Genomic DNA, 16,256 nt, shown 5'->3' with positions numbered 1-16,256 from the left:
CTAATTGGGGATGCCTTTGGAATTTCAAAACATTATCTGTGCCAAAATGACACATCAGTGATGCATTATTAATGTACAAATATCATCAATAATGTGTATGTTACTGTTGTAAGTTCATGTCTCACCAAAGAAGATCCTGTGAGCCCCTTCCTGTTTTCAACTAGGAGGTGGGAAGTAGAGGCAAGTACCGTTGCTCCCAAAATACCATCAGGGGCTGCTACATCTCTCATCCCCCATCTCCTCGAGCAAGTTCTGAAGGCTGCCTGTCTTACAGAGAAGCTGTGCCCAGCTTAACAGTGGGTGCTCTGCTCAAGCACCCTAAACTCTGGAGAGCCAGGAGAGGACAGTGACGATGGGGAAAGGCCAGAATCAGTTTACTGGCCAGCCGATCGGCCCACACTGCTTACTCTTGGGCCAAAGCAGGGTTTGTGGGTCCATTGGGCACCTGTGGTTTGGGGCTACAGCTTTTCTAAGCTTTAGTCTATGGCTCTTTGATTTGATTTTGTACATCCAGGAGCTTTTCCTCTCTATTCTAGAAGCTGAGATTAAATCGTGTGTTTGGGGCAAAGACAGTGAGCAGGGCTAGAGCCTGGGCATCAAAATGGTGTGCACTGCACCTACATGATAGGTGACTCAAATTGTTAGTACTCACACAGACACTTCCCATGGTTTTTAAAATTAATAGACACATAAAGTGAGTTGTTGCCAAACCAAATTGGAAAGTACTGTCAAAATGAAAGAAGAGCATTAAAAAACAAAACAAAACAAAACAAAACAAAACCAACCCTATTGCCTAGAACCTGCTGTCCTGACCCCAAGTAACGCAGGGAATAAGCAACTATTGTGGTGTTTCCATTCTGCTCTCTGTTACAAAGTCTGGAATGTGCAGGGTGAATGGACAAACCAAGGACTCCCCACTCGGCCCACAACCCTTTCCTTCTCCTTGCAGCTTCTGATAACACTCATAGACCAAGCTATAAACTCTGTGTACCTAACTTTAGAGGGCAGTTTTGCTCCTCCGTTCTCCTGGGCATCTGTATTACCAAGAGAACTCTCCTGCAGAAGTGACGACGTTTTTCTCATGGGCTGAAATGGGTGTTTTTCCTCAAGACCCAGGATGGCTCTCTCATGGGACAAATCCCACATGTTGGCAGCATGGAGCTTCCTATACGATGCGAGTGTCGGAACCCAAGCACCTGCCCCAAATCTCTCATCATCCTATAACATGCACGAGGTGGAATCTTAAAATTGAGAAACTGAGAAGGCTTTTGTTAATTATCAGGTAAAGTTCTCTTGCAGGTAAAGAAAAGGGGGCTTATGAAAAGACACCCCTACCCCAGTGTGACTCTGGATAACTTTTCAATCCTTGGAATTTTCCTTAGCCAGACCCGTATACCATGGGCCAGAGTCCTCCTTTACCAATGGCTCTCAGTATGTATGTGCTCAAAAGACCACCGACATCCAAATCATCTGTGGAGCTTTGAAACCATGCAGACACTCAGGGCCCACAGCAAGCCTCCCAAATCAGAAACTCTGAGGATGGGACCCAGGAATCTGCACTGTGGAAAATCTCTGGGTGTGACTCTGTGCTACAGGATTTTGAAAAGCACCTTCTGAAACCAGTAACACGTTAACTGCCTGTCAGTTACCATCCCAGCAGGAATTAGCTGACCAGCCAGCTCCTAAATGGAGCTGCAGAGCTGCGGGTCCTTGGTTCATCCTTCCTTTCCTCAGTGGGTGAGTTTTGTAACAGGTTACCCAAGACTCAAGTGCCCCGTGTCAAGCCTTCCACTCTGGTGTTTCAAGCCCCCAGTCACTTTGTTGCCTTTGCAGGACCAGAAGCACTGAGAACCAAACTTTTTCCATTCATAGGGTTTTGCAGCTCATCCTTAGATAGCTTCTCAGAAAATCAAGAAAGAACAAACCCCGCTACTACAATTCATGGTTTATCTTTTTTTTTTTTAAGACAAATCTTTTGAAATATTCATTATAGACTGAATTTTTGGCAAACCAAGTCATGATTCCTGAAAATTCTTTATCTGGAATACGTTGATAATAACACTTTAGTTTTGCATTTTCTCCCCAATTCTTTACTGTTGACACATGATATGAAAACTAACACCCAATATACCAAAGGAACCCAACCATTAGTCATTTTGAAGTGAAAAATCATATGCTAATATATTTCCCCTTTTTGTATTTTGGATCTGTTCAAAGTGTTTCAGCAGACGTTTTATCTTCGGGGAAAAGGCTCGCATGTAGGGAATGAACGGGATGCATGATCAGCAAGTGGATTTGCCTGGAGCAAACTAATCACCTGGGAATAAAGGGAGCTACAGCAAAGCTCGAGTTGTCAGGGTCCACACAACCTCAGGCTGAGACCACGGAGGAAGGGCGCCTGGCCCTTGTGGTTGGTTAAAACAGGGAGTGTGGTTTCCTGCCCCATGCAGATATTGCACTGCTCTGTAATGCCACTCAGATCCACAAATACCGCTTGTTCTCCCTCCTATGAAGTCTGATTTCATAGAAATCAGAGCAACAAGGGCTCTTCTAGCAGAGGGGGTGGCCCTCTCACAGCTCGCTGGTCACTCTGGATTTGCTCAAGGGGCCAATATTATGGAACATTCTCAATTCCAATCTCTCACCCCTCCCCCTCCCTAAAGCTGGTACTTGGGTTTCAGTCATAGCAGGGGGAGGAGGACCACCACTTATTAGAACTTCATCCAGATGCCTTTCAAGTTCCCAGGGCAAGCGCCTCTCTCCTAGTGGGGCCACCACTCGGGACTCAACACTACTTCGGTGTGACAGTCTATACTCAGGAAGCCCTCCTGCCATAAACACTAAAGAGGCAGAAGCCCCCAATCTCCTTCTGTCCAGTGAATACCCTTATTCATGCATCAAACTGAGGCGTCCCACAGCTTCACGTCACCTAGGGAGGGTTGGCATTGACAGCCTTGGTAGTTCTTTGGAATGTCTGAGTCGGGTCCCATTCCTTTCCTCCCCTCATTGCAAGCTCAGGATGTGGAACTGGGAGATGCTACCTCTCACTGGAGCAAAGAGAGTGATGGGTGGTAGGTGAGCGAGCCTTCTTCTAACAGTCTGGGGTAGGTGCAGGGAGAGTGTCTTTCCTTCAGTCCCTAGCTTGTTTTCTCTGCATCGATTCTCAAGTGTGAGGAAGGTGGCCACAGGCCTACAAGAACAGCACAGCCGAAGCTCCCAAGGATCTCCTACCCTATTTTCCTCCGTAGGCAGAGGTCAGACTGAAGAGCACATTATGGGGTATATTCTGAAGACTTCTCTCTGTCCTTATCCAAAAAGCTGGAGCTTTGATGACAAGGAAAGCAAGCCTCAAAGGTGCAGCTTTGTTGAACTCATGACAGAGAGTAGAACGGTGGTTACCAGGGACAGGGGGCGGGGGCTGAGAGAATTGGGGAGATGTTATTTAAGGGTACAAACTTGCAACCAGTATAAGTTCTGGAGAGCTATTACACAATATGGTGATTATATGTCAACAATACCGCATTATAAACTTCACATTTGCTAAGAGACTAGACAGTAAGTGTTCTTATCACCCCCAAAAATGATAATTATATGAAGTGATAGAAGTGTTAGCGCTATGGTGGTAATCATATTGCAAACTGTAAATGTATCAAACCAACACCTTATACACCTTGAACTTACACATCGTTGTATGTCAATTACTTCTCAACAAAAAATTAAAAAAAAATTTAAATGATGCAGCTTTGATGCCAAGGAAAAAAGAGGGTCCAGCTATAGTATTCTGTGAAGGAATTCAGATGGAAAGGGAGCGACAAAGGACCTGGACTCTAATGGCTTGGGAGGAAGCACAAGGGTAGGGAAGCATCATGTGTTTCGGGGAAACTGATTACAGAAGCAGATTCCCTCTCTTCATTCCTATGGTTCTTAATAAAGCCAGAATTAGAATCCGTGGAGGGACCAAATAGTTCTTCCCAGGACCAGAAACTAATGGTGATAGATAGTTGCCAAGGATTTCCAATTATTTAAAAACAAAACAAAACAAAAACTCACAAATCTGGTTTTGGAGCAGGGAAAACCAGAAACCTCGTGGCAAAAGGGAATTCGTCTTTTGTTTGTTCCTTGGAAGCGCAAGAGTGTGCGTGGTTTTAAACGAGGAAAGGCGAATTTCGTAACTCACATAGGAAAATTTAAGGGGAAAAAACCCACTTGTAGGTAAGATTAAATAGAACTGGATTTGAGAGTTTGGGAGGAAGGGGTGCCGGGAGATGCCACTTGCTTGCCAGCAGGTGGCGCGTTTTCTTTAGGATTGCTTCCCCGAATCTCTCGGTAAAACTTCGGGGCCAGACTAGCTCTGAGTCCCTTCGCCGGAAATCGCTATGCAGATAATAACCCTCCAGTGTCTGGAAATGTTTAATTACCGCGAACGCTGATTCCTCCAGCGCCGACCGCCGCGGATGTAGCCCGTTAAAGACGCAGCGCCGCGGGTATGGTAAGGTAATTCTATTCCCAGGGTTTCACCCTGCCTATACAGAATTCAGTTAAAATAACTTCTCTTCACCATCCTCCGTTTGATTAGACACTGCTTCGTTTCTAATACATTTATTTCCACCTTTGGATAAGAGGAAAAGTTCAGTAGTCTTAGAAGGTAGATGTGTTTAAGTGTCTAAAATAATTCTGACAACTCATTTGTACAAAAAGTGTAAACTCACTACACCTTTTACACACATTTTACACTTGCTCCTCACAATATAAGGCATCATCAACATTTCATTTTACAGATGATAGTATGGCCAGGACTCATGCAATTTCACATGAATCTTCGTGCTTTATACATGTTCTTCTTATAAACCAAGGGTAGATATATGCATACGTGTATTGTTACATTTAGTAAGGTGACAAATAGTTACAAGATATTTACGGACTCAAAGAACTTACGAAACGGGAACTGCTTGGAAAAACAGTTCACTTTCCCTTTCAGTTTTGATACTGTAACTTGTCTGTCGCTGTCACAATAAACACCGGCTCTTGGGTTCACCTGGGATCTATTCTGCTAAGACTCTGGAGTTGTTTGTACGTTATCAGAGCGTGTTATCTGTACAAGTGTGTGTGGATGTCGTGTTACTTACCTCCCCTGCTTAAAAACTACCCCCTCCCCAAGCTGGATTTTGACCTGATTGATCGTAATGGTTCCAGAGGAACTGTTGAGCCATTACAATCCATCATCTAAATGATTACAGAGGGATACCTAAATCTCCGGGTTATTTGAAAGCTCTGTACATGCTTAAAGGGGGGGTCAAATGAGCAGAGCCCCAATTGTCCACAAAGTAGTTACAGGAAAGCTTGCCTTGGAAGCAAAAACTCGTAAGTGCTAAGTAAATAACTTTTTAAAAAAAAAAAAATGAGGTCATTTTTGTGTGGCTGGGGAGTAGGGAGAAGTGGGGTTCATTTTTGTTTTATCCAAAACACACCCAAAGCCACAGAGGCCACGTTCTAGTTAATTTTCTGGAAGCCGTTCAATTTTCACTCTGCAGACAGGCTGGGGCTCTTTCCTTCCCAGTAAGCAGGGGTTGGGAGAGAAGCTGGGGCCGCGGCAGGGAGACCTACGGAGGCTGTCACAACCCCAAGTGTGCCCAGAAAATGTGGCGGCGAGGGCTCGCTGCGGGACTGGGAGCCATGCAAAGACCGGGTAGCTCTGCAGTCCCGGCTATGGATCTCCGCTGGACCCCACCTGCACTGGCGGGGTGTAACCCGGACCTGGAGGCCTGGTCGCTAGTGTGGGGACCTTTTCCGAAGGATGCTCAGTTCCAACGGAGACTGGGCCCCCGTGGGCCCCCGCGGTTGCGCCCTGCCGGCGGTGGGCGGGCGGGAGAGTCGGAGGGAGCCCCGGCGGAGTTTGCGGCGGGTCTAGCTGCCGGCGGCGGGAGCTTGCAGGCTCAAAGTGAGCAGAAGCTGCAGCCGCGGGTGGCGGAGTGCGCTGGTCGCCCGGGAATGGGATGGGTGTCCACACAGGAGTTTCGTCACCTGCAGTGGGCTCCGACACCATAGGATGGTTGGGTTCTGGCTACGGAAGACGTTTACTAAATTCCAAACGTGATGTCCTTGTCGGTCCTAAATGAATCCGACTTCCCTAAAAAGTAACATGGGAGACTTTAGGTGTCCTGGGTCCTGCCCTCCTCAATCCATCCAAGTCGGAGTCCCGTAGCACTGCGACCTGCTTTAGGTTGATCAGTTTCTCTTAAATAGACCTCCTTTAAGCTGATCAGTTTCTCTTAAATAGTCGGGGGAGGGGATCCTCTGCTGTTCCTCCCCGAATGGAGGGCAGAGGGGTTCTTAGCTTTCTGGGCTTCTTCTGCTTGCCCTACTCAGGGGGAACCAGAACCTGGTTGGCTTCCAGTGGAGACTGAGGCCATGGTTTGTGGGTCACCGCCTTGGGAGCTTGGATTGGGGTGGAGGACTCCAGCAACTAGCAAATCTTTCATTTCATTTCTGAGGTTTCTGGGTTTGTTCATTGTCAGAGCAAGACCTAGAAGGAGCATCTTCCAAGCCAGGTATCTGAAACAGGCCCATCTTTGTCCCAGCTGTGCCAGAGTCCCACAGCTCTCACCTTGTCTTGTCCTACCTTGCAGACCAGCTCCGGGGGGAGGCAGCCAGAAGCCTCTGGGAGGCAAAGCCCGAGATGCTGGGCTATGAGGAGCCAGCTCCAACCTTGCATCCCCATCTTGCCCTACACCTGCTAAATTCCAAGATTTGCCCTGAGTCCAAATCAGTTTTCCAGGTACGCTGGCAAAAGTGGCATCCAACAACCAGTTGCACGGTCCTTTCTTCAGAATTCCTAAAGACTCTCTTTCCAAGAGCTCTTTAGGGATCCTACTACCTGGAGATTTCTACAAGTCCTTGAAGCATGTTGGCCAAGGGCCCTGATTCAGAAGAAAAAGGCAAATGGAAAGATGGAGGAAATACAGTTATACTGTGTGTTTTGAGCAGGAGATGGAGTTTGTACACCTGGGAAGCTCCATCCCACCTGAATGTCCTCTTCGGAACTTTTCCTAAGCAATCTGGACAGCCAGACAGCCAACTGTGGGGGCCTTTCTTGGATGCTTTCATGGCTGCTAATGGAGGTTCCCGAGCTTTGTCTCCTAGGAAAGCCTGAGACTGGTACAGGCAAATTCCCTGGACCAAGGTGGAAGCGAGTACAATCCAGGAATACCCTGCTGGGCTTTCCTTCCAGGCCTTCCCCTCCTCTTAGAACTTGCTGCCATGGAATCTCAGGGAAAGGAGTGATCTCAACTCCTTTCTGCTCCCAAGGGGCTGCTCCCTGGCCAGAATGTCGCCCCATGCTGGCAGCTGTTGGATTCCAACTGCATAGGCAAACTTATGTGGGCCCCTGACTCAGCACTAGCCTGTGGCAGGGGATGAGTGCAGTCCCTTGGGACAAAAACTGCACCCCCTCTCCCTCCTCCCCACCCAAGTCAAAGTTACCTAGGGGCTGGAGGCCAGGTTCTGTCCTAAAGGCCTGTGGATAAGACAAGGGTCTTTTTCCAACTATGTCTTTTGGGGGCATTTCCACTATCATTTCCCTAGGTCAGAGAGTGACACCCTAAAAATGTCACATCAGACTTGCAGAGCGAAGCTGGACAAAGCACCATTTCCTCCCCAGAGACACAGAAGTAATACGCTAGAGACCCACTGAGGCGCTGGGTGGATCACTCAGCAGCAACCTTGGGGCAAACCTTGGGAGTGCAGTGGTGTAAATCTGGACCCACCCAAGCCCTGGGAAACCGTTGCCTCCTCCTGAATCCAGGGCTGGTGTTCCAGAGAGGTGGCAGCAAGAGGTCAGGGCTGGGGTCAGCTGGAGGTCAGCTCTCAGAGCCCAGCAGTCAGTAAGGTATGGGCACTCTCCCTAAGGCGGAAGCAGTGAAGACAGAATTTCTTGCAGACAGAATCCTGACCCCTCCTTAGGTCCCAAATGCCACCTGAACCAGCTCCTTGGGCTCAGAGGTCCTGAAGCTGAGGAACTTTGCAGCTTGCTCTCCAAACTCCCAACCTATCCTTCCAGAACAAATGAATACATGATTGGAGGGTGCGACAGTGCCTTAGGGTGGAATCCCAGAGGGTTTTGGAATCTAGGACAATAACTTTCTTGACCTCCTTCCCCCACCCTCCACCTCTGATCTTTCCACCGAACTCCACAACCCGAGTCTGGGGTCAGCCCTAGGCATTGGGGTCTGGGCTGCCCTGGGGGTGAGCACTCCGTAGATGTCCAGGAACTGCTCCATACCCAGGGCCCTACGCCTCTGGGGAGGGATTCTGGGAGAAAGGGCGACTCTGCCAGGGGCCAAAGAGCTCTGGAGTCCAAGCTACAGGGCGGGGATCCCGGTGTACCCCCCCAACCCTGCATAGGCTGTGTCCCAGGCATGCAGGAATAGGACCGCAAAATGCGAGGTTTCAGCCTGCTCTCCTCCGCTTGAGGCTGTTTCCTCTAGCACGCCAGGGGTGCCGTGGTGGGCCTAACAATGCAAAAGGGGTCGCACCGGACTGAAAAGCAGGGGACGCAGGTCGGGAGAGTCCGGGGCCAAGTGAGCGCGGCTGCCAAAGTCTGCTGCCCCGGTCAGCAAAACTTTGTCTCTCAGTGCGCAGGCGCAGGGCAGGGTTGGGGGACAGGGGAGGGAGGGGAGGAATCCTGAGGCAAAGGGAGGAGGGAGGGAGAGACGGAGGGAGGGAGGGAGGAGGGTGGTGGATTAAAATAAGTAGGCGGCTCGGTGCTAAGGGATGAGTGAGTCGGAGCTCGGTCTCTCCCCAGCAAGTTCTCAGCCGCTCCCGGTTCAGACCCAACCAGGGAGCCGCGAGCGGGGCTCACCATCCCCCGAAGGGCAGGACTCCGGGGCAGTCGAGCGCTCCCGCGTGTCGGGCGCTCCGAGTCCCCGCAGCCGGAGAGGAGCCAGGACTCTAGAGCTCCGGGGGTGCCTGTGGAATCTAGCGCCTCTGGCTTCCCGGGTCCCCCGCAGCGGAGCCCCAGAGACGCCCTCAGCCCGGGACCGCCGCGGAACAAGGTAACTGCAGCCCTGGGAGCCCCTGCTCGGCGAGGGGAATGCGGGCAGCACTCCCGGGTCCCCTGTCACAGTGCGGCGGGTGTCTCCTCTCTCTGGGTCCCAGAAGGAAGCTCTTCTTGCCAAACGAAGGCTGCAGGACCTTTGTGAAAGTGAGAGCAGCTGCAGCCCAGGGTGGTTGGGGGTGCTGACTCGGGGACTTCCCGCGCGGGGTCTTCGGCCTCTGACCTCCGGGGAATGAGGGGGCGGGCCTCCACTCCTGCTCCTCGTGCGGCCAGGCTCCATGGAATCCGGGGCGAGATGCCTGCGGATTTCGGAAGTCAGCCTGTGGGCCCCCCTCTAAGAAACCGAAGAAACTTCAGCGGGCACAAACTTTCCCGAGATGCACGCCTAGCTCAGTCTGACCTACTTTAGCGGACGAAGAAGGAAAAGAGAGTGGATGGATGGCCGTGGCCGCAGCCGACGGCGCCAGGGACAGGTGCATGCCCCAGCCAGGTCGCGCTCTACGTGCAAGTTTTCTTTTTTCCTATTTCGGAGTTGCGCTCAGGTATCAGGCCGGCTGGACCGGGAGCGCAGGGCCTCGTGCCTGACCCAGCCTTGCACTTGAGCTCTAACTTTGGGGTGTTCTCTATAGATAATTGCTCTGTGTAGTCAAGGCCTGGGGAGTAACCCGCCACTGTTTCGGTGCAGGGGGGCGCGAAACACTACTTTCCAATCGGTGACCCGCACGCCGAAGTAGCGGAAACGCTATGGGTGCCGTGAGTGTCTCCGGTTTGGGGCTTATAAGGGAAGGATTCGTTTCCTCCCCGGACTGTCCCCTAACTCAGCCTTCGGGAGAGAAGGGGGAAGTCGGAGGAGAGAGGAAAAGAGGTGAGGGGCTGCCTGCGGAACTAATTTCTTTCCCGAAATGTCTCTGATCAGAAGAATGAAAACCCACATCCAGTCCTTTTTCAGCAGCTCGCGCAGTAGCGGGATAGGCTCTCAGGGTGTAAAGTAGCTCCGAGGGTTTCTTTGTTGCCACAATTTGGTAAATTTCAACCGGGCGAAGAGCTGCGCGCTGGCTTTTGGGAACAGAAACCACGTGCAAAGCTAGTTGGTCTCCCAGGATCACGGCCTCCTAGAGAAGAGAGGGGCTGACAGGGACAGGGGACTACCAGTGGGTTGATGTTCTATCCCAGGCTCCTCAAAGTAATCGCGGTTTCATTAAGATTGGGGAACAGATCGCTAAGGACACAGCGGGAGTTTAAAAAAATGCCGCGGGATGGCCGCCTAGCCGAAGGGTTCGTTCGGTCTCGTTTGTTGGGAGAATTCAACAGAAGTATCCGGTGGTGGTTAGTCCTCCCACCAGGGGTCTGGACTCCTGTCACCGCGAGTGTGTTGGGGATTCGGTGTCAGGGATGATTTTCTGGGGCTGCTGCTGGGCTCCTTCAGGCGCAAGCTCGTGGAGTTCGCTCCGTTCTCATTAATGCAAGCAGTTAACTCGCTCACGCTCAATTAGCCCCGAATAAACCACTTTAATAGACTCTACACACTTCATTAATGCCCAGCGTAGGGCTGGCTGCAGACCTGAGATTGGCGCTCCACCGCGCGAGGGAAGCAGCGCCGGCACTGCGCAGGGGACCCAGGCTCGGAAGCGCGAATTGCTTCTGCTGCGTGCAGTCGGGATCTTTACCCGCACCTCCCAGGTCCCGAGGCTCAAGCTCCTTGCCAAGTGGCCGCCTGGCCCGGGGAGAGGTGTTTCCCCTGGTGTTTAAAAATCTAAAGCGTTCACACACGAGTCGCGGGGGTCAGGGCAACGGGGCCCGGAGGGGCTGGGAGTTCGTCCATCCTCTCCGGCTGGAGAGGCGAGTGTGAGACTGTGTTTTTCTCTTAGTTGACCGCCTGAAACCGGATCGTGCATTTCGCCCATTCTTGGTACTAGTGTAAGGAGCCACGTTTCGAACGAATTTCGTCCCCGGGAAAATCGTTGGCGAGAGCCTGGGGAGCCCTGGCCTCGGAATGCGGCAGAAAATAAGAAACTGGCTGCGCTGCTGAAGAAAATAAATTGAGTGTTGGGGGAAACAAGATCGGGCAGATAGCCCGGAAAGGTTGGCTCCCAAGAGCAGTGATGGCTGCAAACGCCCCCTCCCCCCACGGAGCCCCAGGTCCTCTCGGCTCCTGGGGGTAGGCGAGGAAAGGCCAGGTTAGTACCCGACGTTGGTGGGCTCCCCACCGGGGCACCGAGCGGGCTCGGGCCCTTGTGCAGCCCAGAGCCCCAGCGCCACCGCCGATCGCTCGGCTGCGGATAGGTCGAGCGGAGAGGAGTAAGCTGAGGCCCCGGTGGCGCCGGGAGGGCCCCGGGGAGCCAGAGATAAGGATCTGATTTCCAGCGCCTGGAGGGGAAGAAGAGGTGACAGCAAATCAAAGAGCGCTCACCTCGCCTAAGTCTGGGCCAACGTTTGAAGTTGGCGAGTCTTCTCTTTCTCCCTTCTTCCTCCTCTCTCCTCCCCAACCCCAAAGGGCCCCTGCTTTCTCTCTGGCCCCATTCGTATTTTGCTTCGCCATGTCTTAGCGCTCTAGGATGATCCCGTCGGTCTAGGATCACGGGGCCACCAGTGATCCAAGCAGCAGAGAAGACTGGTCCGAAGGCCCTGGCTTTTCCAGCGGGGTGGGCACTCCTGCTCCCAAGGCTCGGTCACCGCAGAGTTGTGCCTCCCCTAGCCCCGAGGCTGAATTAATTGCTGCCTTGACGCTGGGTTTTCAGACCATTGCTAAGTAACTTGCAGGGGGAAATTTCTGCAGGCTCTCCGTGTTTTGCACTTTCCACCCCCAGTAGAACCTCTGTCCCTACCAGCCCACTTATTCAGCCAGTGACCTCTCTGCCAGCTTCCAAGGGAAAGCGTTTCTGGGTCAGGATTGTCCTTACTCCTTCCTGAATGGGCAGGGCACTCTCCCATTAAAAGCTTTGCTGCAGTGAAAGGCTGCGGAGTCTCTGACTGGGACTTTTGGCCTTGGGCTGAGGGTAAGCTAGGCCAGGGAAGCTGTCTGCGTGGTGTCAGGGTCTGTCCCTGGAAGGAGCAGAACAGTGGCCTGCACAACTGAGGGAGGGGGACTTACTGAAGGTTAGAGGAACAAGCTGATGAAGAGAAGAGGGGGAAATGAGGAGTAAAGGAAGAAGTGGGCAGCAGAAGTGAGACAGGCAAGGAGAAGGGCTCCCCAAGTACCCTGCTCCCACAGTGACTTCTTAAGTAGCCTCCAGCTCAGAGCCCAGAGAGTTCAGCACTTGGGCCTCCCAAGGCCCCACATGTACTTTCTACTTTCCTTCTCCATTTTTTGCTTTCACTGGACAGACTGAAAATCGCAGGAATGTCTGGGAGGCTCAGGGATGAAAAGTCTCTCTACAGAGCCCTGATCTGTCCACGGAGGCTGGAGACCCTGACCAAGCAGGCCAGGAGATGCCCGTCTGCTTGGTCCCTTCAGCTTCCCGGCCTTGCATTCCGAGGGGCAGAGATCAAAGCAGCTGAGGCCCAGCCTCAATTCTGTAGCCCATGGGCATACCTACCTGCCCAGGTGTCACTGCACACAGAAACATCCAGAGAACCCAAAGACACCGCCCCCTTTTTTATGGGGTAGGGAGGGCACTGAAGCTCCCTCATGTGTGACGGCAGATGTTTGAATGAGTAAATGAATGCGGGTGTGAGTGTCCTCGCTGAAACAAAGGTGATCCCCAGGGGCTAAGGTAAGGAGTCAGTCCAAAAGCAGAGAGGGTGTTGTCCACAGGGCTCATTAATAGTGAGGCAGAAAAGCAAATTTGACGTCAAAGTTGAGAGTTTTGAGGAGAAAGATGACATGACTTCTGGAAGCCAAACTGAAGATCAGCTAGTAGAGTTTAATGCACGGGAAGCAGGAGACATACAGATTTGTGTGTGTTTGTATGTGTGCTCTCTCTGTGAGGCCTTTCGTGGGTTTGGTGCGATCTCCTGTGTGTGTATGTGTGTGCTCACGCATATGTGTGTGTGACCACATTCGGGCCAGTTCCTGCATTTTGTTGAGTAGCACAACACTGATCATCTCCGTTTATCTGGGATACACCTTGTCAACTGCTTCAGAACGCGTGAATCCGCGTTTATCTGTCATTGCGCGTTTCTATGTTTGTTTATCTGCACATGAATGTGTAAGTGTGCTTCCAAGTTCCTGTTCTCTTTGCAGGAGAGTGCAATTCTGTGTTGACTCAGGCTTGTGTGGATGTAAATTTCCACACACCAGTGTCCCTGTGTCCCTGCCTTTCTCAGGGCTCTGGACACTGGAGGCCTTCACTTAAGTTGGTTGAGTTCCATGGGATTTAGTTTCTGTGGCAAGTTGTGTGTCTCTGCGAAGGCCATTTGGAGGGAGCCCTTGCATCAGAGAGGGTTCCATCTTCTCTGTGAGGGCAGTGGGTTCCCTCAGCGGGGGTCTCAGATGCCCAGCATCTGCCCTGGGGGGCAAAGAGGGTGTGGCTGGGCTGGAATTCAGGAGGAGGGCGACCTACCCTGAACTTCTCTTTTTTTCTCCCTTCTTTTTTTCTTCTTTCCTTTGCAGATTGAGATCAAGACCCCACTGCAACTACCACAATGGGCAGCAAAACCTTGCCAGCGCCGGTGCCCATTCACCCATCCCTGCAGCTCACCAACTACTCCTTCCTTCAGGCAGTGAATGGCCTGCCCACGGTGCCCTCGGACCACCTGCCCAACCTGTATGGTTTCAGTGCCTTGCACGCTGTGCACCTGCACCAGTGGACGCTGGGCTACCCCGCCATGCACTTGCCGCGCTCCTCTTTCTCCAAAGTGCCGGGCGCCGTGTCCAGCCTGGTGGACACGCGCTTCCCACTGCCCGCCTTTCCCTGGTTTCCTCATGTAATCCAGCCTAAGCCCGAGATCACCGCTGGAGGCAGCGGCCCCTCCGCACTCAAGACCAAGCCACGCTTTGATTTTGCCAACCTGGCTTTGGCTGCCACGCAGGAAGATCCATCCAAGCTTGCCCGGGGGGAGGGTCCTGGGTCCCCCGCTGGTGGGCTGGGTGCTCTCCTGGATGTAACCAAGCTGTCCCCAGAAAAGAAGCCCACAAGGGGACGCCTGCCTTCCAAGACCAAGAAGGAGTTTGTCTGCAAGTTCTGTGGCCGCCACTTCACCAAGTCCTACAACCTCCTTATCCATGAGCGGACACACACGGATGAGCGGCCCTACACCTGTGATATCTGCCACAAAGCCTTCCGGAGGCAAGACCACTTACGGGACCACAGGTACTGCGGGTGCCCCCTCCCCAAAAAGCTGTCTGTCTCTGTTCTCACCTTCCTCCTCCCTAATGAGGCGGTTCTTGAGCCCAGCTCTGGCTCCAAGCATCAGAGTTCCTGGGAGTTCTCTAACATAGCAAAGGAAGCCCGACAAGGCTCAGGGATAGGTTCTTGGAGCATGGGGTGGAGAGAGCCTGGGAAGAATAAGTCAGGTCTCCACGAGCTCCAGACGGGCAGGCACAGCTGGCCTCACCCTTCTCCCATCTGCAGCACTGTCCACTACAAATTTCTGCAGTGATGGAAAGCGGGACCCATGACACATGTCCCCACTGAGCACTTGAAATGCACAACTAGTGTGACTGCAAGATTAACTTTTTAGTTTTACTGAATTTTAATTTTAATAACTACATGTGGCTAGTGCTGCCCCAGCTTGGACAGCACAGCTCCAGCAAATTGCCCACCCCCCCAGGTCCCCTCGTTCACCTTTATTGTTAACCCAGGCCTTATAAGGAAACCGTGCTTGTCCCTCTGGGGAAGGCAGGGGCGGGCCTAGCTGGACCTGTGGACCGATCCGATGGATCAGACATTGCCTATGGGTTTCCTTCACCTCCCTACTCGATCCACAAACTTCGCATTTTGCCCACTCCACACTAGGTACCCCCCGCCTGCCTCCCCCCTTTCTTTGGAGGGCAAGTGCCTCATTGCTGTGGGAGGGGATCTTGGATAACTGTGTATAACATGACATCATTTTGCAAAGATTAATTTCTCTGTTTTTGCTTTCAGATATATCCACTCCAAAGAGAAGCCCTTCAAGTGTCAGGAGTGTGGGAAAGGATTCTGCCAGTCCAGGACTCTCGCTGTCCACAAGACGCTACACTCACAGGTGAAGGAGCTCAAAACCTCCAAGATCAAATGCTAAAGAGAGCCTCCGGGTCACCAGCACCCTGGGTCACGCTGCCCCTTCCTCCAGAGGGACCTGAAGCCAAAGGCGACTCCGGCGGGCAGCGGGAGGGGTTCCCGGGACCTTTCCCTATCCCAAATTTGTCCCCTGGGTCCCGGGCGCACGCGGAACTCGAGAGCCCCGCCCCGAGCCGTGACCCCAGCCACCCGGGCGGCTCCCCCAGGACGCGGCTAAAGTCTTGGCCAAAAGGCGGTACTCACGTGGCGGAAGGGAAACTGCATTTAAAAAAAGAACGAAAGCTCCGCGGAGCCGCAGCGGCGCCTCTCCCAGAAGTATTACTTTTTCTATTGTTATTTTATACGTTTTCTTTATTATTTTTTTTTTTCTTTGACCATATAAGCTTGTAACTCTGCCTGCGGAGAGAGAGGGGAGAGGGAAAAAAGTTCTGCGCGTTCGCAGCTTTCACCCCCTCCTCCCGTCCCCATCCCCACCCCGGGGAGCCTGCAAAAGTGTAATCCATGTATCTGCTTCAGCAGCCCGGCCCTGGGACCGCGGGGCCGCGGATGCCCCCTCCCTGCGCCGCCGCGCGGCCGCGGATCCTTGGCCCTCGGACTCAGACGGCGGGGCGGGGGGGCCTGGGGCCCTGGGGCTGGAGGGGGCCCGGCCTCCCGCGCCCCTGCTCCGCCGCCCAGTCACCACGAGCGAGCAGCCGGCTAGGAGCAGGGCGTTGTATTGCGATTGGCACTTTATGCTGACCATCGGTAACGGACATTTATCACTGGAGTTTTTTAAAATATGAAATAAACGGTTATTTTACAGGCATTGCAGGATGGGTATTTTCCCTCCCAAACACAGGAAACTGGGAGGCTCCTTTCCTCGAAAGGAGCAGGTTTCCCTACCCGCTCCAACCTGTCCCGCTTCCGGACCCCCGCCTTATTGAGGTGCTAGGGTTGAGATGGATGGAGAAGCCTCCTCTCTCCCTGTGTTGGTCTACCTCGGATCCCGTCCCAGGTTTCTTTTCTTATTTCACTCCTCCATTTCGGTCTTAGGTCTCAGGGTC

At 52.6% G+C, this 16,256-nt stretch overlaps 1 protein-coding gene across 1 annotated transcript; it reads left to right on the top strand.

The window, feature by feature from the left end:
* Positions 1–8,777: 8,777 nt before the first annotated feature.
* Positions 8,778–16,018, top strand: OSR1 (odd-skipped related transcription factor 1). Its single transcript, XM_036113037.2, has 3 exons — positions 8,778–9,050; positions 13,605–14,304; positions 15,079–16,018. Exons 2-3 carry the CDS (start codon positions 13,637–13,639, stop codon positions 15,212–15,214), a joined length of 804 nt encoding a protein of 267 aa, XP_035968930.1. The 5' UTR covers positions 8,778–9,050; positions 13,605–13,636; the 3' UTR covers positions 15,215–16,018.
* Positions 16,019–16,256: the final 238 nt, after the last annotated feature.

This window comes from Halichoerus grypus, chromosome 10 (genome assembly GCF_964656455.1).
Source record: "Halichoerus grypus chromosome 10, mHalGry1.hap1.1, whole genome shotgun sequence".
NCBI lineage: Eukaryota > Metazoa > Chordata > Mammalia > Carnivora > Phocidae > Halichoerus > Halichoerus grypus.
This window is presented reverse-complemented; position numbering and strand designations above follow the sequence as displayed.